The sequence below is a fragment of the Cherax quadricarinatus genome, chromosome 10 (genome assembly GCF_038502225.1).
Source record: "Cherax quadricarinatus isolate ZL_2023a chromosome 10, ASM3850222v1, whole genome shotgun sequence".
Taxonomy (NCBI): domain Eukaryota; kingdom Metazoa; phylum Arthropoda; class Malacostraca; order Decapoda; family Parastacidae; genus Cherax; species Cherax quadricarinatus.
The window spans coordinates 30,463,553-30,489,469 of record NC_091301.1 but is presented as its reverse complement, the minus strand read 5'-3'; the positions used below and the strand labels follow the sequence as shown (position 1 = coordinate 30,489,469).

General features: G+C 40.2%; 1 protein-coding gene across 1 annotated transcript in view; it reads left to right on the top strand.

Annotated features, from left to right (window-relative positions):
* The first annotated feature begins 2,784 nt into the window (after window positions 1–2,784).
* Window positions 2,785–25,917, top strand: part of LOC128687805 (deoxynucleoside kinase-like) — a 73,752-nt gene continuing 50,619 nt past the window's right edge. Inside the window, exons 1-3 of the mRNA XM_070083749.1 lie at window positions 2,785–3,024; window positions 13,367–13,587; window positions 22,138–22,271. Of these exons, the coding sequence (XP_069939850.1) occupies window positions 2,907–3,024; window positions 13,367–13,587; window positions 22,138–22,271 (473 nt within the window). The 5' untranslated portion in view covers window positions 2,785–2,906. The remainder of the gene's footprint in view (window positions 3,025–13,366; window positions 13,588–22,137; window positions 22,272–25,917) is intronic.

Below are 25,917 nucleotides of genomic sequence, written 5' to 3'. Positions count from 1 at the left end.
ACTCTCCTTGCCAACCTCAACAGAACACATGACCATAACACAAGGCACAGATCACTCTTTGATGTTCCTCGTGTCCATCTCACGCTATGCAAAAACTCAATGCACATAAAAGGCCCTAAAATCTGGAATTCATTACCTGTAAATATAAAAGAAACACTACCTGTTTATAAATTCAAGTCTCTTCTCAAAGTTCACTTACTCAAAACCAAATAAATACTGAATAACTGAACCTTATAAATTGTATATCCTATATGTTACTCACAATTATATCACACAAATGTTAAACCTAGGACCCAATCTAACTTTATTATTTTTTTAAATACACTACCTAACAGAATACTCCATTCGACTGAATGTACAGCAATGCAAGCAACCATATGAGCTGTCTTTGTAATACTCATTTGTGCTTTATAGTTATCTGTTTACAATAATGTTTTATCACTGATTTCATCATTGCTTAGTTAATCTTAAGTTAATTTTAAGCCAGCCCGTAATGCTATGCATATAAGTGGCTTTGGCATGCTGCTCTTACCTGTATTTTTTGTACCTCTGTATGTATGCTTAAATTTCTAAATAAATAAATAAATAAATACTGGTAACCCAGCCGGAGCCGGGAGGTAGTGACATCCAAGAGTCTGCTTATTTTGTTGGATGCACCATAGACATGTGGCTCCTCCTGCATGACAGATGTACTGACTGGCGTCATTATTATAATAAAAAAAAAGAAGCGCTAAACCCATTAGGGTCACACAGCGCTTCACTGACAGGTGTCAATCTCCATCAGTCTTAAGTCAATAAAGTTCAGTTGAAGTTCTTTTCGTATAACTGTTCTCAAACTGTTAACTGACAGCCCAAGATTGTAATCTATTACTTGCAATCTTAGTCAATTCATCAGTTCTATCATGCATCTGAAGACCAATGTGAGATGGAGTCCACAGTTGTACTCCGACTTCACTGTCCATAATCCTACCGTACCTGTGTCTGCCAGCTTTGGCCAATATCTTTTCCCTTCATCGGGAAGCAAGGCTTGATACTTATTCCTAAAGCATTGGTGACGAATTTTCCGTTTGCTTTCAGGACCTACTGGGCAAATTGATCTGGGTGACATACTTTGGCTCCACTTGCTTCTGAGGATTTCTAGGCTTGGAAAAAAGCCTGTTGCTGACTCATGTAGGGAAGAGTTGTGGGCGTCTGGCAAACACATCATTGTTAAAGATAAGATTACTGAAATCTTGAGGCTGCATCTACATTATTCATTGACTAGATGAACAATCTGTTTTAATGGAGATTGAAACCCAGTTACGACTAATTTTATTTAGTGGTAATGAGATATGTATTTTTGTTTACTATATTCCTTACTGTACTGTGTATAACAAGTATATGAAGTAAATGTAGAATACGAAATGATTAATATTCGTTCTATTGATATAACAATGTCCACTGGGTCTGACAGACTCATCGTGACCTCGGAAATCCTGTGTCCTTGCGCTACCGCTCACAGGATAAACTGTTCGTGCATTATAAACTAGCCGCTCAGGTGGCACAACTAAATTGGCTCTGCCGAGGTCAAGGCAGTGGAAAATGAAAATGAAAATGTTTATTTCCTTGCTTAAAGCGTACAATGTGTGGTTTACATGTTATAAAATATTAATTACAAAGGCCACCAGCATGCCTAGGCATTTCGGGCAGACTATAATATAATATAATACTATAATATAATATAATATAATATCTATTTTAACAAGTACATGCACAGGGAATACAGTCCTAGCTGACATCAATGACATACTACTATATAAAAAGCCGCTCGTTATGCAGAGCATTTCTGGCAAATTAGGTCAGTTTTGTCCCAGGATGCGACCCACACCAGTCGACTAACACCCAAGTACCCATTTTACTGATGGGTGAACGAGGACAGCAGGTGTCTTACGGAAAGTTAGTTTAGTTTAATATGTTTATTATGCACCCCATACCCATCCTGTGGGCGGTAGTCAAAAGATTACAGAGGTACATAATTGGTCCAGGGACTGGACTCCAAAGTTTTGATAGCTGAGCAAGTTACAGAGGTAATGAACTCACAATTTACAAAGGTAATGAACTCACAATTTACAAAGGTAATGAACTCACAATTTACAAAGGTAATGAACTCCAGGTAAGTCTGGTCACAATCATGACAAGTTACAAAGGTATTTACAGATTACAGAGGTACGTAATGTTTTTCAGCCATACCGGAGGAGATTCGAACTCCGGACCTCATTGTGTGAGCTGAGTGCTCTAGCAATCGAGCTACGGGACTAATCCTAATTCTTATTCTATATTGACACAGGTTATAGAGCAGCACATTTTAACATACATTATTGCATACTGATATAAAAGTTAGGTAACTGAAGTGATTAATTAGATTTATAATGGTGAGGTAGTACAAAACATAACAATATTAAAACTGGTAAATTTAGTAATGGGAATGGTTTTGTCTTGGTATGATTCACTGTTTCTATTAAAGCTCCTATATTGGGAGAGTATCTTAGGCAAACATGGGACTAACTTAAGATTTATTAGGCAATAGATATTAGGAATTTTATGTTGGTTCACTTGCCCTAATTCGGAACTTTCCGTTCCTGTTTCTGGTCTTGAGGGTTAGTTAGGAACCCTTGTCCATTCCGACCCCAACTTTGGGCACTATTCCTACCCCAGAAACTAGGAGGTAGGACTAGATACAACGCACTGGCCTGTGAGTTTCAGGACTCGCCTGTCATGAGTTCAAATTCCATCCATTCTGTGATAAACATCGTGAGCTGTTGTAGCCCTCAAAACTCTCCCATAACATGACGATATGCTTCCGGTAGCTTATTCATGATGCCTCCTTCCTTTCTTATTTCTAACAGGCTGTATATGTTGAGTATATCATGTTGCGTGTCGGCTTTACTACGTCACTCAATAGTTTATCGAAATTAAGAGTTCACGTGGCAGCGAGACCAATAACGTGTAGCAGCATGTCGGCCAGGAGCACTGCTCGACTATTTGGTAAGTAGATTTTTACGAAATTACTGTATGTTTGTATGTGGCCACAAGCATGTTTGAGTTGACCTAATGGCCTGTGTACCTTGGGTTAGGCATTAGTGTGCCAGGCTTTACACAAGAAGATGCAAATGAAATTCCAGAAATCAATAATTCAGTAGGTCAGGACGAGAATAAATTCCAGTCACAGTATTGTGTCTTTTTGTTCTTTAGAGAATAAATTATACGAGAGCAAAGTCGCTTGTGAGACGATCCTCCAACAACTTGGGTAGACTGAAAGCAAGCAAGTCACAGAGCACAGAGCGGTTTTCAAAAGTTTTAAAGGAATGCAAAGAGGAACGTAATAAACTATTAGCTTGTCTTGACTGTAGTTTACGACCATTACTTGGCGGAACCCCGGCATTAGTTTATATTTTAAAATACATAACTTATGTACACCACAGAATAGGTAAGTATTTAGTGTGCAGATTGTTACCTTGGAAGATATTAATAAAAATAATTCATTTATTTTGGTTATGCAGCATGTCTGGGTCAGTCTTTACTAAAGTATGTACTAAGTTGTGAAATTCTCCTGGCTGAATGTAAGCATATCTACTGATGACATAGTAAGGGTGAGTTATCCTAACTGAGTATACCTGGGTATATCTGGAGTATACCTGTAATACTAATTTAATATTGAACTATTCACACTATAAATAAAGGTTATAATCCACTGAGAATCATTTGTCGTCTATTACCTAAGTTTCTTTAACAGATTACTACAAATGTATACATATCTTACTGGAAAAGTGGAAAACGGCAGATGTGATACCCATTTGCAAAGGAGATAGGTCTGTAGCTTCAAATTATAGACTAGTCAGTATAACCTCAGTTGTGGGAAAGTTGATGGAATAAATTATAGGTGTAGTATGAAACCACCGGGCTGCGGGGGCATTGACTCCTGGAACTCTCTCCAGGTAAACTCCAGGTAAACCTTGAATGATATAATTTAATCAGTGAAACTCAGCATAAATTCACATAGGACCATTCTTGCTTAACAAATTTACTAAATTTTTTGCACTAATATATTCAAAGTGGTAGACGAAAATTAAGAATGTAGTAATGCGTATGTGAATTCAGCAAGGCCTATGATAGCATTTCACATAGGAGACTGATGAAAAAAATAGCGGCACATGATATAAGAGGAGAAATTATCGGGTTTGAGGCATAGCGGACAGATAGGTAACATAATGTGCATAAATGTGAAGAAATCAGAATGAGGACCTGTTACAAGTGGTGTAGTACAGGTATCAATATTGGGACTCTTGTTCACAATCTACCTAAATGACACGGATGAGGGAATACTGTAAATAGTGACTTAAGTTTGCCAATGACACTAAAGTGCGCTGTATATAATTCCTGTCAAGGATGCTAAAAAGCTACTGGATGACCTGGATAGGTTGATTTAGTTGGTGAAGTGGGACATGCATTTCATTGTGGACAAATATGAGGCTCTAATCCTAAGAAATGAAAATAACTAGGGTACTTATACACTAAATGCAAAAAGGATTTAGTTCTCATTCGCAGAAATTTAAAAGAGTGCATAAGTGTTTACAATAAACCTAACAGGACTCTTGGCTTAACATAAAGAAATATAAATGATTGATGTCCTAAGGTTATACATACTTCAACTTTATACGTTTCTGGTAAGGCCTCGTTTAGATTATGCTACTCAGTTCTGGTCTCCATATTACAGAATGGACCCAATTGCATTGGAAAATATATAGAGAAGGATGACAAAGTTGAGTCTATGCATCAGAAACATCTCTTAGGGAGATAGGCTGAATGCATTGAATTTGCAGTCTCTGGAAAGACAGAATTTTTGGAGGTATGATTAAAGTGTAAAAATAGAAAATGGGAATATGTAAAGGGGATATAAAGAACATGGTGTACATAGTAATATGCTCATGATATTTTTAAGGCACTGAAATATCCATAAATTCAATTTTCAGTGAAGAAGTGGCACACCTCTAAAAGACTGTGCATGTTCTCTGAGAGTATGGAATCATATATTGAACTCAGAGCTATAGTACTCACGCATTCGAAAACAGTCTTCATCACCATAAAAATGAGCATTGCAGAAGCACTAACAGTAGAACTACTGACCCGTTCTAGGCAGGCACTTGTGCATTTGTCTAACATATTTCTAGAGGTAGCCAAATTATTCACTTCAGTGGCATTACTTGACAGCAATAAATTTTGAGGATGATTAATATTCAGAATATAGCAACAATTAAAGGTCAATTACACAATTCTGTTTCTTAATCTCTGAATCTGCAGCCAGTTGCTTAGTACGGTATTCAGTAAACTCATTTGTATGTCAATAAATAAGGATATAAATTTAACAGTTAAGTTTCATTGCCCAATTAAATTACATAAATGTATAGATTTGTGGCATTAATTTTTATTTAAGGAAAGGATCAAAAGTATATTACAGCATTTCCATTAAAACTGCAATATATTCACTGATTAGAGAGTTTAAGATTTTTAAATACTGTAAAAATCTGAAAAAATACTGATGTTCTTTCAAGATTTTTTTTTTTTAATCAGATCAGCCCTGTGAAGTAGGAGCCATATTAATTTATGGCAGAGGCAGCAGCATCCTTGGCCCTTTTTTTTTATAATTGGTGATTGTTATTGCGAAAGGTTTACCATGTACAGTAGACCCCCAATTTTCGTAATTAATCCATTCCAGAAGGTTGGCCTAAATTCAAAGTGGCCAAATACTGAAGTAATATTTCCCATAAGAAATAATGTAAATCCAATTAATCCATTTCAGACACCCAAAAATATTAACAAAAAATAAATGTTAGAGAGAATAACTACAGTGTTGCAGCTCTTCAGTGGTTAGTACATTCATTACTTAAAATATTTGTAGCCTTAATGTAGGGCGAGAGGTGAGTAGTATTTATTTGCAGTAAGTGAGTGTAGGTAGCCAGTAGATGTAGGTACACATATGTAGTCCCTCTAGGCTACACCTACCAGCTACCTACACTGCAGAACACAGCCATATTATTACCATCGACAAACCATGTTCACTGAGTTTAATCATTTCTAACAACTATCTTTAGATGCCCTCATAAACAAAGGGAGAAGTAATGAAAAATTCATGCTGAGAATTGTAAACAAATGTGTGTTAAGGGCCATAACTGGGCCAGATGCCAGATTCACAATTTTCTCTAATGCTCGGCCAGAGAAAATGTAATAATTACCCTCCACCCAATTCATCGTTTGATGTAATGTGTTTCTTATGTACTGTAATTTTGAAGAAAATGTTATAAATGGTTTACTGAAAATGTCTATATTAACCTAAAATAAGACATTTAATGTGCCCAAGAGTGATTATTATTTTATATTAGTACATGTATTATAACTATGGTGTTAAGACTAGAGGGACACTCTTAGTGAATGAGTAACAAAGGCATGTTTATATGCTATGTAATGTGTTTTTTCTAAAATTTTGAAGAAAATATCATAGATGAATTAATGAAAATGTCTATATTAACCTAAAATAAGACATTTAATGTGCCCAAGAGTGAGTCACGAACGTATGAGTAACCTAGGTGAATGCGTTTGGTACCAACGATTTCTGAGCAGATGCATGAAATCCGGGGGGAAATTTCGCTGAAAAAAATTGCTCAATTTCTGAATTGGCCAATTTCTGCATCGGCCGAAAACCGGGGGCCTACTGTATGTGGATACTAGCAGAATTATTATATGAAGCACTAAACCTGAGTTGGTCATTAGGTGTAGACTTGTTCCTACATCACTGGGTACCAGCAGCTTGATCAGAAATACATGTATATTCAGTCACAGTGTATCTGTGGGTATAGAAACAGGAGAGGCTCCAGAAGTTTAATTTTTATGGGAGGGGCTCAGGGATGGCAGTTTGGTTGACATAATATAATTTGTATATTATATGGTGTTAAGGTGTGCTGGTGCAGGTGTGGTGTTGATGTTTACCTGTGAAAGGTTGAGTTCAGGCATCCTAGTTAAAGGGGGTGTACTGGTGTAGTGAAGGATGTTTTGCTGGTACAGGTGTGGTGAAGGATGTTATGTATGTTATGTGGTGCAGGTGTAGTGAAGGATGTTTTGCTGGTACATGTGTGAAGGGTACATGTGCAGTCAAGGATGTTTTGCTGGTGCAGGTGTATTGAAGGATGTTTTGCTGGTGCAGGTGTGGTGAAGGATGTTTTGCTGGTGCAGGTGTGGTGAAGGATGTTTTGCTGGCACAGGTGTATACCTGGAGGGGTTTTTGGGGGTCAATGCCCTCCACAGCCCGGTCCGTGAACAGGCCTTGTGTGGTGAAGGATGTTTTGCTGGTGCAGGTGTGGTGAAGAATGTTTTGCTGGTGCAGGTGTGGTGAAGGATGTTTTGCTGGCACAGGTGTATACCTGGAGGGGTTTTTGGGGATCAATGCCCTCCACAGCCCGGTTCGTGAACAGGCCTTGTGTGGTGAAGGATGTTTTGCTGGTGCAGATGTAATGAAGGATGTTTCGTGGTAGAGGTGTAGTGAAGGATGTTTTGCTGGTGCAGGTATAGTGAAGGATGCTTGGTGGGTGCATGTGTAGCAAAAAATGTTTTGTTGGTGCAGGTGTAATGAAGGATGTTTTGCTGGTGCAGGTGTGGTGAAGGATGTTTGGTTGGTGCAGGTGTAATGAAGGATGTTTGGTTGGTGCAGGTGTAGTGAAGGATGTTTTGCTGGTGCAGGTATAGTGAAGGATGCTTGGTGGGTGCATGTGTAGCAAAAGATGTTTTGCTGGTGCAGGTGTAGTGAAGGATGTTTTGCTGGTGTAGGTGTGCTGAAGGATGTTTTGCTGGTGCAGGTGTAGTGAAGAATATTTGGCTAGTTCAGGTGTAGTGAAGGATATTTGGCTGGTACAGGTGTGGTAAAGGATGTTTGGCTGGTGCAGGTGTGGTGAAGGCTGGTGCAGGTGTGGTGAAGGCTGGTGCAGGTGTGGTGAAGGCTGGTGCAGGTGTGGTGAAGGCTGGTGCAGGTGTGGTGAAGGCTGGTGCAAGTGTGGTGAAGGCTGGTGCAGGTGTGGTGAAGGCTGGTGCAGGTGTGGTGAAGGCTGGTGCAGGTGTGGTGAAGGCTGGTGCAGGTGTGGTGAAGGCTGGTGCAGGTGTGGTGAAGGCTGGTGCAGGTGTGGTGAAGGCTGGTGCAGGTGTGGTGAAGGCTGGTGCAGGTGTGGCGAAGGCTGGTGCAGGTGTGAAGGCTGGTGCAGGTGTGAAGGCTGGTGCAGGTATAGTGAAGGATATTTGGCTGGTGCAATGTGGTAAAGGATGTTTGGCTGGTGCAAGTGTGATGAAGGCTAGTGGCTGGTGCAGGTGTGGTGAATGCTGGTACAGGCGTGGTTTAGGTTAGTGCAGGTGTGGTGAAGGCTGGTGCAGGTGTGGTGAAGGCTAGTGCAGGTGTGGTGAAGGCTGGTGCAGGTGGTGAAAGCTGGTGTAGGTGTGGTGAAGGCTGGTGCAGGTGTGGTGAAGGCTAGTGCAGGTGTGATGAAAGCTGGTGTAGGTGTGGTGAAGGCTGGTGCAGGTGTGGTGAAGGCTAGTGCAGGTGTGAAAGCTGGTGTAGGTGTGGTGAAGGCTGGTGTAGGTGTGGTGAAGGCTGGTGCAGGTGTGAAAGCTGGTGTAGGTGTGGTGAAAGCTGGTGTAGGTGTGGTGAAGGCTGGTGTAGGTGTGGTGAAGGCTGGTGCAGGTGTGGTGAGAGCTGGTGTAGGTGTGGTGAAGGCTGGTGCAGGTGTGGTGAAAGCTGGTGTAGGTGTGGTGAAATCTGGTGTATGTGTGGTGAAAGCTGGTGTAGGTGTGGTGAAAGCTGGTGTAGGTGTGGTGAAGGCTGGTGCAGGTGTGGTGAAAGCTGGTGTAGGTGTGGTGAAAGCTGGTGTAGGTGTGGTGAAGGCTTTTGCAGGTGTGGTGAAAGCTGGTGTAGGTGTGGTGAAGGCTGGTGCAGGTGTAGTGAAGGCTGGTGTAGGTGTGGTGAAAGCTGGTGTAGGTGTGGTGAAGGCTGGTGTAGGTGTGGTGAAGGCTGGTGCAGGTGTGGTGAAGGCTGGTGCAGGTGTGGTGAAGGCTGGTGCAGGTGTGGTGAAGGCTGGTGCAGGTGTGGTGAAGGCTGGTGCAGGTGTGGCGAAGGCTGGTGCAGGTGTGAAGGCTGGTGCAGGTGTGAAGGCTGGTGCAGGTATAGTGAAGGATATTTGGCTGGTGCAATGTGGTAAAGGATGTTTGGCTGGTGCAAGTGTGATGAAGGCTAGTGGCTGGTGCAGGTGTGGTGAATGCTGGTACAGGCGTGGTTTAGGTTAGTGCAGGTGTGGTGAAGGCTGGTGCAGGTGTGGTGAAGGCTGGTGCAGGTGTGGTGAAGGCTGGTGCAGGTGTGGTGAAGGCTGGTGCAGGTGTGGTGAAGGCTGGTGCAGGTGTGGTGAAGGCTGGTGCAGGTATAGTGAAGGATATTTGGCTGGTGCAATGTGGTAAAGGATGTTTGGCTGGTGCAAGTGTGATGAAGGCTAGTGGCTGGTGCAGGTGTGGTGAATGCTGGTACAGGCGTGGTTTAGGTTAGTGCAGGTGTGGTGAAGGCTGGTGCAGGTGTGGTGAAGGCTAGTGCAGGTGTGGTGAAGGCTGGTGCAGGTGGTGAAAGCTGGTGTAGGTGTGGTGAAGGCTGGTGGTGAAGGCTGATGCAGGTGTGGTGAAGGCTAGTGCAGGTGTGATGAAAGCTGGTGTAGGTGTGGTGAAGGCTGGTGCAGGTGTGGTGAAGGCTAGTGCAGGTGTGAAAGCTGGTGTAGGTGTGGTGAAGGCTGGTGTAGGTGTGGTGAAGGCTGGTGCAGGTGTGAAAGCTGGTGTAGGTGTGGTGAAGGCTGGTGTAGGTGTGGTGAAGGCTGGTGCAGGTGTGGTGAGAGCTGGTGTAGGTGTGGTGAAGGCTGGTGCAGGTGTGGTGAAAGCTGGTGTAGGTGTGGTGAAATCTGGTGTATGTGTGGTGAAAGCTGGTGTAGGTGTGGTGAAAGCTGGTGTAGGTGTGGTGAAGGCTGGTGCAGGTGTGGTGAAAGCTGGTGTAGGTGTGGTGAAAGCTGGTGTAGGTGTGGTGAAGGCTTTTGCAGGTGTGGTGAAAGCTGGTGTAGGTGTGGTGAAGGCTGGTGCAGGTGTAGTGAAGGCTGGTGTAGGTGTGGTGAAAGCTGGTGTAGGTGTGGTGAAGGCTGGTGTAGGTGTGTGAAGGCTGGTGCAGGTGGTGAAGGCTGGTGCAGGTGTGGTGAAAGCTGGTGCAGGTGGGGTGAAGGCTGGTGCAGGTGTGGCGAAGGCTGGTGCAGGTGTGAAGGCTGGTGCAGGTGTGAGGGCTGGTGCAGGTATAGTGAAGGATATTTGGCTGGTGCAATGTGGTAAAGGATGTTTGGCTGGTGCAAGTGTGATGAAGGCTAGTGGCTGGTGCAGGTGTGGTGAATGCTGGTACAGGCGTGGTTTAGGTTAGTGCAGGTGTGGTGAAGGCTGGTGCAGGTGTGGTGAAGGCTAGTGCAGGTGTGGTGAAGGCTGGTGCAGGTGGTGAAAGCTGGTGTAGGTGTGGTGAAGGCTGGTGCAGGTGTGGTGAAGGCTAGTGCAGGTGTGATGAAAGCTGGTGTAGGTGTGGTGAAGGCTGGTGCAGGTGTGGTGAAGGCTAGTGCAGGTGTGAAAGCTGGTGTAGGTGTGGTGAAGGCTGGTGTAGGTGTGGTGAAGGCTGGTGTAGGTGTGGTGAAGGCTGGTGCAGGTATGAAAGCTGGTGTAGGTGTGGTGAAAGCTGGTGTAGGTGTGGTGAAGGCTGGTGTAGGTGTGGTGAAGGCTGGTGCAGGTGTGGTGAGAGCTGGTGTAGGTGTGGTGAAGGCTGGTGCAGGTGTGGTGAAAGCTGGTGTAGGTGTGGTGAAATCTGGTGTATGTGTGGTGAAAGCTGGTGTAGGTGTGGTGAAAGCTGGTGTAGGTGTGGTGAAGGCTGGTGCAGGTGTGGTGAAAGCTGGTGTAGGTGTGGTGAAAGCTGGTGTAGGTGTGGTGAAGGCTTTTGCAGGTGTGGTGAAAGCTGGTGTAGGTGTGGTGAAGGCTGGTGCAGGTGTAGTGAAGGCTGGTGTAGGTGTGGTGAAGGCTGGTGTAGGTGTGGTGAAGGCTGGTGCAGGTGTGGTGAGAGCTGGTGTAGGTGTGGTGAAGGCTGGTGCAGGTGTGGTGAAAGCTGGTGTAGGTATGGTGAAAGCTGGTGTAGGTGTGGTGAAGGCTGGTGCAGGTGTGGTGAAAGCTGGTGTAGGTGTGGTGAAAGCTGGTGTAGGTGTGGTGAAGGCTTTTGCAGGTGTGGTGAAAGCTGGTGTAGGTGTGGTGAAGGCTGGTGCAGGTGTAGTGAAGGCTGGTGTAGGTGTGGTGAAAGCTGGTGTAGGTGTGGTGAAGGCTGGTGCAGGTGTGGTGAAGGCTGGTGCAGGTGTGGTGAAGGCTGGTGCAGGTGTAGTGAAGGCTGGTGCAGGTGTAGTGAAGGCTGGTGCAGGTGTGGTGAAGGCTGGTGCAGGTGTGGTGAAGGCTGGTGCAGGTGTGGTGAAGGCTGGTGCAGGTGTGGTGAAAGCTGGTGTAGGTGTGGTGAAAGCTGGTGTAGGTGTGGTGAAGGCTTTTGCAGGTGTGGTAAAAGCTGGTGTAGGTGTGGTGAAGGCTGGTGCAGGTGTAGTGAAGGCTGGTGTAGGTGTGGTGAAGGCTGGTGCAGGTGTAGTGAAGGCTGGTGCAGGTGTGGTGAAGGCTGGTGCAGGTGTGGTGAAGGCTGGTGCAGGTGTGGTGAAGGCTGGTGCAGGTGTGGTGAAGGCTGGTGCAGGTGTGGTGAAGGCTGGTGCAGGTGTGGTGAAGGCTGGTGGCTGGTTTAGTTGATTTATATTTATTTATACTACTAACTTCGCTCTCCTTAAAAAAAATTGAAGCAATAATTTTTACTAAAATAATTAAAAGTTTCACATGTTGGGAAAAAGGCTTTCTTCTTATTGTTAACCCAAGATAAGACAGGTAATGTGGTCTGTTTTTTTTTTTTTTTAGAACACGTCCTTATTATTATGATGGGAGAGCACCAAGTCAGAGTTATACAGCACCTGGGAAAGGGGGAAGAAATGGAGGCTATTAGCTTCGATCCAAGGAAGGGGACAGCAGGGCCAATTCATTGGATAAAAATCTCACTGACGTCAAGGAACCAGCTCTGAGCGACTTACAATACCGCTAAATGTAATTCTACAATATTAACATTTACCAAAATAAACATGTGCTACTGCAGTCCATTTGTTATTCACATCCATTGAATAACACCAAAACTTTAAAGAAAGTAACGATAGTGATTCGAAAACTATTTGCCGTTTTCTTTCTATCGCCTTCAAAAATCGCGAGAACAATCACTTTTTTTTTAAAAGACCTATCGACTCGACATGGATTTTTCAGGCTTCATGTCACGAGTATACTAACACTGAGAAGTAATTTCGTGTACCTGTTACTGTAATCTGATCATCTCTGTTTAATGTTATGTAAATAACTCGGTTCACTTTATTCCTATATGCACTTCTTTTTTACCGTAACTGAGTTTCACAGTTGAGTTACTTAGCTGTTTTAATTTTTAAGGTTATAATTTTGACAGATTTCTATTATATCTTACAGCTAGGCTTTAAATAATAAGATACTGAGAGGACCCAAATGGTGGGTTATCCTGGGTAGTTTACATGTGTTATTTTTGTATTTATTTATTTATGGTAATCGTAGTCACCTAAATTTGTGTAACTGTACTTATGTGTACCTGTACCTAAATAAATTTACTAATTAACATACAGATTATTACAATTTCCTTGTATTATTATTATTATTATTATTATTATTATTATTATTATTATTATTATTATTATTATTATTATTATTATTATGTTTATACCCTCTCACCCGAAGATGCCAGGAGAGAATTTGTGTAATCGATAATGAACTATTTTTTACCACGATTATTTAGAATCATTTGATGTATTTTCAAAGTTATATACATGTTGTATTGCATTAAACAGTGAATGATCTCGTTCACTGTTATTTTAATGCAAAAACAAATATGGTAATGTATGGAAGAGCAAATTGAAACTCTGCAACAGAATACTTCATTTGTATGTTTCCAAATATTTATAATAAATAATGAATTATTTATACTTCAAATAATAATTGCTAAAACAAATCCTGATAAAGGCATCACTAGAGGGAGTCTCAGCTTCTGATTGGTAGATGACGTGCATCAGTATCTTGCTTGGCTCTGAATGGTTGATTCAATCTTTCATACAGTTGTGGCGCGGATCTTACTATTATGGGGTACTTTTAACAGAACAGGCGCAGGTGCACACCCGTTTCACCAGAATTGAACTTCCTAAGTACTCTCTGGAGATGCTGGAGAAAGGACCCAAGGCTAAGTTCACAGTGTGCGTGGAGGGAAACATCGGAAGTGGGAAGTCAACGCTGCTAGAACACTTCTCCAAGTTTGACGATGTTGAAGTGTTGCAAGAACCTGTCGAGAAATGGCGAGATGTGCGTGGCTGTAATCTCCTGGTAGGTCATTACCTAACTATTAATTACCTAACTATTAATAAGAATTTCCTATTACCAGCAAGCATTTTGCTTTCACTGTACCATAGTGTCCCGTGGCTCGGTTGGCAGGGTTTTCGTCTCTCACTTGAACGTTCGTGTTTCAGTCCCCGGCACATTTGGAAACGGGCATGTTTCCTTTCACCTGCTCTCCCTTTTCACTAGCAGTAACAAGGTACCTGGGTGTTAGTTGATTAATGTGGGTCACATCCTGGGGGACATGACTCAAGGACCCCAATAGAAGAAAAAAAAAGCTACGACACTGACTTAAGTAGGTTATTCTGGGTGGCTGCTAACCCTCCCCAAAGTTAAAAATCCCAACAAATCTTCACATATACGGACCTCTAGTTCCCACAAACCGAGATGGGTTTTAATTTTTTCTATATTTCTCTGTCAATTTTGAGGTGTCCTGTAGCCCGGTTGGTAGCGCGCTAAGCTCACACATTGAGGTCCACAGTTCGATCCCCGGTGCAGGTGGAAATATTAGGACGTGTTTCCTTAAGACACCAGATGTCCCTGTTCAACCTAACAGTAAATAGGTGCCTAAGTGTTAGCCGACTGGTGTGGGTCGCATCCTGGGGAAAATTTTAACCTAATATCCCAAAATGCTCTGCATAACCAGGGGTTCACTATATAATATGATGTCAGCTAGGTCTGTATAATAATAATAATAATAATAATAATAATAATAATAATAATTCTAGAAATACATGTACAATGTATGCAGGCCTAGCTAATATGAATGAATGACATACCACTGTACAGAAAGTCCCTTGTTATGCAGAGCAATTTGGGCAAATTAGGCCAATTTTGCCTCCAAGATATGACCCACACCAGTCGACTAACACCCAGGTACCTATTTCACTGATAGGTGAACACAGCATTTATCTTGAGAAAACACATCCTAATGTTTCCACCTGTACTGGGGATCAAACCCCAGACCTCAGTGTGTGAGAGGAGTGTGCTAGTGATTGTAGACATAAAAATTATTATTATTATTATTATTATATTTTACTATTATGTTGTGTTGGACTATTCTAGTATTGAATTGTGAGTTTGTGTAATATTTGCTTATTTTTTAATTAGCATCATACAAATTTATAAACCATACCCCCGGCCGGGATTGAACCCGCGGGTTCAATCCCGGCCGGGGGTATGGTTTATTTGCAATCGTGTCATTACGATTTCTTGAGTCATACAAATTTATCATTGTAGAGTACAGGTACAGATGTACATAATTTTTATTTTGTTACATATTAACAGGATACTATAAATATGCAAATCTGATGTTATGATGACTTAACCTAGTATATTCCCAAGCTTTCTTTAAAGGACTTTTCTATTTTACCATCTGTATCAAGTGTTTTATGTCATTCATGTGTTCGAAGTGCCCTGGTGTGTTAGTGGTTTTCTTTATACATGTACCATCCGACTTATGACCGAGCTTGGTTCTGACAACTGGTCATAAGCCAAAATGGACGCAAGTCGAACCTTAGAAAATTATCGGCATACTGGTTATGGCATAATGTCAAACCTTTGCTATATAAAGTACCTACATAGTAGGCATTTTTTCCATCTCGGCAATTGGGCCTTCACGTTTCTTTTTGATAATTGTCGACTTCATAGGGGCCAAAGATTTCACTGCTTCTTTGATGCACTCTTTAAGTATTGTCAACACAATGTAATGGGAAAGCTGAAGATTGAGAGAAATGCTGTTGATGTTTTTTCCATTCTCATACTGTTTAATTACTTTCATCATCTGGTCGAGAGTAAGAGCCATTCTTGCCTTTTTACTACAAGCTCCATTGCAAGATTCAGACTTCCTCTTAGGGGCCATGGTGAAGTTTACTGTCCAGGTACATATATACAGTACAGTGTAGTTAATACAGTATGATGCTGCTGATAAGGCAGGGTAACTCAAAGTGATGCTGCCTGAGTGATGTGAGAGTTCTCCGGTCAACTGTCATACAGCGGTATGCATCGGCCCGCCCAGCCCTGCTGTCAGATGTACGGTTGTAAGTATGAGTGGTCATATGTCAAGCAGGTTTAAGTTGGATGGTAGGTGTACTTAAAAGCACTTTATAAAATGTTATTCACACATTATATTCTTTGCAAAGAAATAAAATTTGCTTGATTAGCATTATTAACCCTTTGACTGTCGCAACCCCCAATCCTGAGGTGTCTCCTGGTGTCGCAAAATTTAAAAAAAAAATTATTTTTTCTTATGAAATGATAGAGAATCTTTTCCCGATTGTAATGACACCAAAAAAACGAAATTTGATGGAAAACTGACGGAATTATGCTCTCGCGAAGTTAGCGACCTCGGCGCTGTTTACAAATCGGCGATTTCGCCTACTTTGAGCCCTATTTTCGGCTAATTCCATTGTTCCAGTCGCCCAAACTCATAGCTATTTCTTTAGAACTTCATTTTTCTATCGATTGAATACAAGAAACTGCCCATTTACTGATTTCAACTACCTAATAATGTGGTCAGAAATTTGCAATTTGGCCAATTTCACGAAAACTAAAAAATATGACAATTTCAAAATAAGGTCCAGAATGAACAATGCAGACATTCCTGGCTCTAAAATAACGTTTTCTTTGTTCATCAGTCACGTCTCCAGGCCCTTCTGATATTACTCTTGCTTTCTATTTTGAATTTTTATTCAAACAAAAAATATTAGACTTACTATTATGCAGACTACTGCAATGCTGTAATAACTGTATAAATAACATCAACCCATTCATGACTGCATATTAGAATGGCTAGTTGGACATTTATTGGACAATGGCATCATTTGTTTACTTTTGAACATTGGCAAAAATCAAACATTTCCCCTACTTTGAGCTCCATTTCTAGGTTCTTTTTATAGTAAAATCAATCAAGATCACCTCTATTTCTGTAATATGTTTTCCATTCTATCAAATGAGACCAAGAAAACGAGAATACAACCATAAATACTATACGAAAATAGACCACAAATTCGGCATTTTAATTAAAAAAAACGGTCGGAGTTTTTTTTTTCTCATTATGCACTGCGTGCTCCAGGATTTTTTTTATATGGTGCACACTGACCACACAGACCCATTCTCTCACATGTGGGCCTACCAGCTTTCTCCTGCTTGATTTGAAGCCGCTAGAATTTATGAGTATATATACGTCAAACACGGCACCTCATAAAACGTATATATACGGCCGCGACAGTCAAAGGGTTAAATGTCAAGAAGTTTAGGCTACCAGTATTTTTTTTTTAGGTAATATGGAAAGTTTCTTGCACATTTTATTGAAATGGTTGGTTTAATTTAAGTACATTAATATTTTTACAAGATATTTTTATAGTTACCCAGGTAATCCTATTTATTTATTAATTTGAACATGATACAGAGAAGTAGAAAGGAATACAGTTATTAAAGTGCAACATGCCAAAGCCCCTTGTATGCAGAGCATTATGGGCAGGCTTAAAATTAACTTAAGATTAACTAAGCAGTGATATATTCAGTGGTAAAAACATTATTGTAAACAGATAACTATTTAGCACAAATGAGTATTACAAATACAGGTCATATGGTCAGTTACTGTGTTGCTGTGCATTCAATAGAATGGAGTATTCTGTTAGGTAATGTAATTAAAAAATAACAAAGTTTGATTGGGTCACAGGTTAGACATTTATGAGATACAATACTGAGAAACATTTATGAGATACAATTATTCAGTATTTATTTAGTTGTGGGTGAGTAAGTGATTTTTGAGAAGAGACTTGAATTTATAAACAGACAGTGTTTCTTTTATATTAACTGGTAATGAATTCCAAATTTTAGGGCCTTTTATGTGCATTGAGTTTTTGCATAGCATGAGGTGGACACGAGGAACATCAAAGAGTGATGTGTGCCTTGTGTTATGGTCATGTGTTCTGTTGAGGTTGGTAAGGAGACGTTTGAGGGGAGGGTTTATATCAGTTAAGTGTTCTATGTATGTAGTAGGTGCAGTAAAAAGTATGGATGTTTTGTATGGTGAGTAGGTTTTGAGTTTTGAATATTGGTGGAGTGTGCTGCCTGTAGTGGGAATTTATCATTCTGACTGCAGCCTTTTGTTGGGTAACAGGTAAGTGTGGGTTACTTTCCTTGAGTTTTATTTACTATATTGTGACCTACAGTAGCTGACTGCTAGGTACTCCACATATTTATGGCTAGGTGAAGGAGACTCATGTTTCTAGTTATGTCCAGAAATTGAACCGAGGCTTTTTCATTTGCATACTGAATTAACTACCAGTAAACTACAGGACATTTAGTGGTGATGAAGTGATCAAATTTAATCCAGGATAGCCCAACAAAGTCAAATAATATGATTATATAATAATATAAATTCATTTTAGACCACATAGCCATCATATAGCCTGGTTGATCTGTCACTTGGCAGAGGTAGTTATCCTGTTTCCTCTTGAAAACTTCTTTACCTGTTCCAGTAATGTTTCTGATATCTGTTGCTGGTTGGTTGGTTGAATAGTCTTGGACCATGAATGTTGATACAGACGATTTTCTTATCAAGAAACTAAATATTTATTAATTATAATTACGACTAAGCCCCACAGTGAAGAGAGGAAACTGTAAACAACACTAGTCTGTAGTAGACCATTATCAAGTCATAACTGAGAGGTAATGACTTGATCAGGGTCCAGATTTAACCATTATCAGGGAGATAGGTTGTGAATTTTCAGCCACAGTACTGTTACTTTTGTTACCTATTAATGACTGAAATGTTTACTAAATGTTTTTATTAATAATTTATTTTAAAAGTATATTGAGAGTGTACTTGAAAGCATCCATATCTATTTAAATCTCTTGAAGCATCTGTTATTTCCACTTTGTATTTTTTTTAATGTGAGCACAAAATAATTTATTGGTTTTTAAAATGATAGGTTAATATTTGTAGTATTAATTCCATATCCACCTTTGATCAGTAGTCAAAATATTACAGATGCACAAAATGGGTTCAGCAACCAGGCTCCAACATTTGTTTGTTGCAAGTTAGAGTTAATGAATTAAACGTATTTATGGAATTCAGAACAATAGTAATGAGTTTATATAGTCATGAATTTAGTTGCAAAACATTACAATGCAGCTGTGTAATTATGAGTTACTACTTAAAATAGGCAGAAGCAGGATATTTTTCCAGAATGGCTAAAAATATGTCACTTGATAAAATACTTTTAACATTTCTTGAACAGATGCATGAGTTCTTGGAAGTCATGAATTATTTTGCCTTTCAGCACAGTATAACAGTGTGTGATAATAGTTGTACAGTATAAAGTAAAGAGTTCACAAAACAATCCAGTGAGCTGAAAGAAGAAGGCTGACAATTAAAAGGGAAGTAAGCATGAGTGCATTTACTTAGGACAACTTTATGCAAGTTGGTTCAGCCCTGGGACCTTGTTCACTTCAAATACATACTTGAGGAGTATAAGAGGATACTTGCTATACCTGGAGAAGATTTCGGGGGTCAACGCCCCCGTGGCTCAGAAAATGGTCATAACTAGGACCATAATTTTTAAAGCGGTGGACTGGTAAGTGAATGGAAGGCATTGGTCAGATGACCAAAAACTTTAGTGGCAGGTCATCTGACTAAGACCTGCATCAGGAAACACTTGTCCTGTTTCATAGCAAGCCTTTTTGCTGGGTCACCATCTGGAAAAGACCCGAGCCAGCGGTACCGGCGAATCTACAGGAGCAATATATAGTGGCTGTTGAGAGAGTAGTACAGTAGTGGTGGTAGTGAGGTGAAGGACACCGCTGGAAGTAAAGAAAGGTTTAACATAATTATGACTTGAGTTATGTGGCAGTCTTTTGATGCATGTTCTAAGATCATATTGGCTAAGGTTGTGGAAATGTTATAATTGCCTTTTTTCGTTTTTGTTTTTAGGGTGGGATTGAAACTGGCAATAAATGATGTTTTAAGTCCATGACTGCTTCAACAAATGATATCTCCTTGTTTCTGTGTGATGTCAGTGTTACTGCCAGCGGCAGGGATGTCACATCACACAAATTACTGTTGTACACACACTTAGGGGTATCTTATGCCTTGGAAAGATGCCAAACTGATCTTCAGGAACCATCACTACCTTAAAGCATCACTCATCACGACCTCCAGCACCATTTTTCAAAAAACTGGCAGTTATACCATTTCAACTGACTTAGCCTATCTGATCTTAGAATGTACTTTCCCAAGAATACCATGTAACACAGCCATAAGATAGACCCTTCTTCACAAATAGTGACTTTCTGCACCCCTCTACCACTACTGTTTCTCTGGACACTATACTGTATATAACCTACATTTTCTCATATATACTACAGTGGAACCTTGGCTTACAAGTTTAATCCATTCCGTGGCCTCACTCGTATGCTGATTCAATTTTTCTCGCTTAAATTAATTGAAATTCCATTAATTCATTCCAGCGGAATTCCTGCTCTGGGAGGCAGAACAAAAATACTACTTCAATATGATGCTAATATCAACTCTGGCTTATTTATCTATCACAATTCATCTAATATGACATAAACAGTATAAATAACATAGAAACCTGATATATACTCTAGAATGAATAAAATATGTCATTGTGACAAGTGGTGGCGGCCATTCCCTAACTCAGGTGGCCGCCTTTTTGTGGGTCAGCGGGGGAGACCTCCTGCCATCCCCCGACACTACCATCCCAGCTTCGTGAATATGTGTTCAATTCCACTTCTCTCCTACAAGCTAGCTGTGTTTGTGAATTGTGTTTCGATCTTTTAATTGCCATGTCTTGTATCTGCCAAGCAATCATTACACCCAGTAGGCATACCAGTGTTGCTGACTTACTGAATGACTTACTGACTTGACTGAATGCCTTGACTGACTGAATGACTTGACTGACTTACTGAATGACTTAGTTAAACTTTTTCCAGACTTTTTCACTGAAGAGGACCCTGATATGGTGTCTAGAGCAGCTGATGCCTTACTGTCAGTTGTATAATGTACTGCAGGGTAAAATAGAACAGAAATCCTATACAGAATTTATGCACACTCCAGTACAACCATCAGTTTTAGTACCAGAACCTCTACCATCCACCTCAGCCCAGTAGGACCACAACATAACTCTCCACTCTCTTCACAATCATCCACAAACACCAGCACCCACAATTTAAGGTAAGAAATACTATTATTTCTGTTGCAGTTATAATCTTAAGCAGTAAAAAACAACATAATACATCACGACAATGAATTACAATTATATATTCACTTTTATTTTTCTAAGATCTGGAGGTCTAAAAAAAAAGTTGTTTGAGGGGGGATGCTTGCATCCTGAATTTTTTCTCGTATCCAGAAACAAAAAACAACCGAGTGACTGCTCGTGTCCTGAAAAAAACTCGTATGGTGGGACACTCATAAGTCGAAGTTCCACTGTATTTGAAGTGATCAAGGTCCCAGGTTCATAACATCGTCAATAAAGGTGTCTTAAGTGTATGTATTAGTGTTCATTACCCTCTCATTATCTTTTCCTATATCCTTTGTACATATTTTAATCTGAAACCAAGACAACAGTGCATAAGTGTTCGCAATAAAGCTAATAGAATCCTTGGCTTCATATCAAGAAGCATAAATAATAGGAGTCCTCAGGTTGTTCTTCAACTCTATACATCCTTGGTTAGGCCTCATTTAGATTATGCTGCACAGTTTTGGTCACCGTATTACAGAATGGATATAAATTCTCTGGAAAATGTACAAAGGAGGATGACAAAGATGATCCCATGTATCAGAAACCTTCCCTATGAGGATAGACTAAGGGCCCTGAAACTGCACTCTCTAGAAAGACGTAGAATTAGGGGGGATATGATTGAGGTTTATAAGTGGAAGACAGGAATAAATAAAGGGGATGTAAATAGTGTGCTGAAAATATCTAGCCTAGACAGGACTCGCAGCAATGGTTTTAAGTTGGAAAAATTCAGATTCAGGAGGGATATAGGAAAGTACTGGTTTGGTAATAGAGTTGTGGATGAGTGGAACAAACTCCCAAGTACCGTTATAGAGGCCAGAACGTTGTGTAGCTTTAAAAATAGGTTGGATAAATACATGAGTAGATGTGGGTGGGTGTGAGTTAGACCTGATAGCTTGTGCTAACAGGTCGGTTGCCGTGTTCCTCCCTTAAGTCAATGTGACCTGACCTGACTAGGTTGGGTGCATTGGCTTAAGCCGGTAGGGACTTGGACCTGCCTCGCATGGGCCAGTAGGCCTTCTGCAGTGTTCCTTCGTTCTTATGTTCTTATGTTCTTATATTGAAATGCTCGTTTCAGTTGATTGGGGATATTTGAAATAAAAATCTAATCATTTGCTTAGTTGCAAGCTATGGGGAAGCTTGTCAGTGAGGTGCCCCAGTTAGTAGCCCTAGGTAACACACTGGCCTCTGTTAATTACATACCTGATTGTATGCAGATATGTTCAATATAGAAGCACAAAACTTCAAAACAAAATTTTACCTTAAGGACTTGATGTACAAGGACCCATGTCGGTGGGCACATACATTCCAAGCCTACGTACAAATGACTATGCTGGAGCTGCATCTTCAGTCCACTCAAGCCCCAGTTAAGCTTATAGAACGATCTCTCTACAGTGCCAGGTTAGTCATAGGATTGTTTTTTGGATGTTACTGTACTTTATTTTGAATCATACTTTCTAATACCTATGCACCGTGCTTGGCACTTAGCTGATCTGCTAGCCAGTGTCAGGTACCAGTACTTGGATTGGGCTGTGAGATTAAGATGTAGTGTATGGAACTTTGAACCACAGTATGTTAACATAAGTGACTTCAGTAAGATAGAAATTGATACTGTCCTTACCCAGAGTTACCTTGGTAGCAAGTAATTTACTGTTCAGTAGTGTTTTAAGTGTGGCAGCAACTATTAACCCTTTGACTGTTTTGGTCATATATATACGTCTTACGAGCCAGTGTTTCAGATGTATATATACTCAATAATTCTAGCGGCTTCAAATCAAGCGGAAGAAAGCTGGTAGGCCCACATGTGAGAGAATGGGTATGTGTGGTCAGTGTGCACCACATAAAAAAAATCCTGCAGCACACAGTGCGTAATGAGAAAAAAAAAACTGATCGTTTTTTTGGATTGAAATGCCGACTTTGAGGTGTATTTTCATATAGTATTTATCGATGTATTTGCGTTTTCATGGTCTTAGGTGATAAAATGGAGAACATATTACAGAAATAGAGATGATTTTTTTTACTTTGATGATGAAAACGACCTTGAAACTGAGCTCAAAGTAGCGGAAATGTTCGATTTTTACCAATGTTCAGGAGTAAACAAATCACACCACACGTCCAATACACGTCAACTGGAGTGTCTAATATTCTTTCACTAGTGCACTGATATTATTTATACAATTTTTACAATAATGCAGTAGTCTGCATAACAAATTTTGTATTTTTTTGTATGAATAAAAAATCAAAATAGAAAGCAATAATAATATAAGAGGGGCCTAGAGATGTGACTAATGAACAGAGGATATGTTATTTTCGTTCCAAGAATGTCTACCTTGTTTATTCTGGACCCTGTTTTGAAATTGGCATCTTTTTTAGTTTGCATGAAATTGGCCAAATTGCCAATTTCTGACCACAATATTGGGTAGTCCAAATTGGTAAATGGGAGGTTTCTTGTATTCAGCTGATAGATAAAATGGAGTTCTAAAGAAATAGCTATGAGTTTGGTCAACTGGAACAACAGAATTGGCTGAAAATAGGGCTCAAAGTCGGCGAAATCGCCGATACGCATATGTCGCCGAGACCACTAACTTCGTGGGAGCGTAATTCCATGAGTTTTTGACCAAATGTCGAACTTTTGGTGTCATTACCATCGGGAAAAGATTCTCTATCATTTCATAAGAATTTTTTTTTTTTTCAAAAATTTAGCGACATAGAATGGCAGTTTCAGAAAGGGGTCTGAAACAGTCAGAGGGTTAATATAAGTTTAATTCTTAATTAACCCTTTCATCGTCAGAACCCCCAAAAATGCTGATAATGTTGGAAATTTAAAAAAAAAAAATTTGAAATGGTAGAGAATCTTTCTGAAGGCAAATGACACCAAAAATATGAAATTTGATGGGAACTTAACCCTCTGAGGGTCGACAGGCCCTCTCCGAGACTTGTTCTCAGGGTTGGCCAAATTAAAAAAAAAAAAAAAATTCTTATGAAAAGATAGAGAATCTTTTCCCATTCATAATGAGACCAAAAGTGTGAAATTTGATGGAAAACTTATGGAATTATGCTCTCGCGAAGTTAGCGGTCTCGACGATGTTTACGCATCGGCGATTTTGCCCACTTTGAGCTCTATTTTCGGCCAATTCCAATGCACTAGTCGACAAAACTTATGACTTTTGCTAGAACTCCATTTTTTCTATTGAATGAGTACAAGAAACCACCCATTTACCAATTTCAACTATCCAATAAAGTGGTCAGAATTTAGCAATTTTGCCAATTTCATACAAATTTCAAAAGATGTCAATTTCCGAATAGAGTCCAGAATAAACAAGAAAGACATTCCTGGCACTAAAATAACAAGTTCTCTGTTCGTTTGTCACATCCCCAGGATCCTCTTATATTTCTTTTGCTTTCCACTTTGAATTTTTATTCTTACAAAAAATAGAAGATTTACTGTTATGCAGACTACTGCATTAGTGTAGAAATGGTATAAATAATATCAGCGCACTTGTGAAAGAATAGACTCACCAGTTGACGTGTATTGGACGCTTGGCATGATTTGTTTACTTTTGAACTGGTAAAAATCGAACATTTCTGCTATTTTGCGCTCAATTTCAAGGTACTTTTCATTGTAAAACCAGTTAAAATCATCTCAATTTCTGCAATATGTCTTCCATTCAATAAAATGAGACCAGGAAAACTAGAATACAACAATAAATATCATACGAAAATACAGTGCAAAGTCGCTGTTTTATTCCAAAAACACGGTCAGAGTTTTTTTTCTCATTACGCACTGTGCTGCAGGATTTTTTTTTTATACTGCGCACACTGACCACGTAGACCCATTCTTTCATATGTAGGCCTACCAGCTTTCTCTCACTAGATTTGAGGGCACTAGAATTTAGGCGTACTTGTACGTTAAAAACCCTGGTGCGTAAGCCGTACTAGTACGGCCGAAACCCTCAAAGGGTTAAGGAATCCCAAAGTCACAAATTTGGTGGTCTGAATGCAATTTGCACATTGGCAATTTCATCCACTGTCTTGTTTTAAGCCAATTCCACTGCTCAGTTTGACAATTCTTAGCTGTTTTGCTAGTATGCCCTCCATTCTGTCAATTGAGGATAAGAATCTGTCCATTCAGGTATCAGAACTACCCTAAAAAGGGCACAGAAGTTAGTATTTTGGCCAGTTTTATACCAAATTAAAAAAAATTCAAATTTAGAAAGTCCAAAACAAACAAACATGTACATTAATCACATAAAGCCTTTCCTGTATTACACTTGTCCTCCATTTTGAATTCATATAAAAAAATTGAAAGGTTTACCATTTTTCAGGTAATAAAATATAGCCAGAAATACACAAATAACCCACACATAGGAGAGAGGGGCTTATGCCGATGTTTCAGTCTGACTTAGACCATTTACAAAGTCACACTAACAAAAAGGAGAGAAGGAGGGAGTATGTATAGGACAGCAGACAGGTACAGGACAATAGAGGTAGTAGGAAAGGAAGAAGAGAGGTAGTGGTAGAGGTAATGATAATAGTGGAGTCAGTCAAAGACTAAGAAAGAGGAGCACTGCAAGGGAGTTAGGGGTCCACAAAAGGTAGGAATAAGAGCACAGAGGGGAAAAAAAATAATCGACCAAACACCCAAGGCAGAAGAAAGAAAACCCAAAGGAGAAAGAGGAAAGGGGAAGAGGGAGAAGGTGAAAAAAGGATCAGGTTAAATCATGGGTGTTCTGAAGTTTGGAGCATTTTACAATGTAATGGGAAAGGAAGGCATCTACAGAGACAAAGCCAGGACTAAGATTAATACAAGGAAAGTTGTGTATAAGGGAGGACCAAAACGTTGTAAGCCCCTCTGTCCTATGTCTGGGTTATTTGTGTATGGTTCCAGTCATGGTATTGTGCCCTTTTTGTTATTTGGAACCAGAAATGATTGGTCATGGTCTAGGGTACCTCAGTAATTGGAGCAGACCTAGTAAAACCAGCAAAACAGACTTGAGACCTCTCAAGTCTATACCCATCCTCAAAAAAAAAAAAAAAAAAAGTCGAA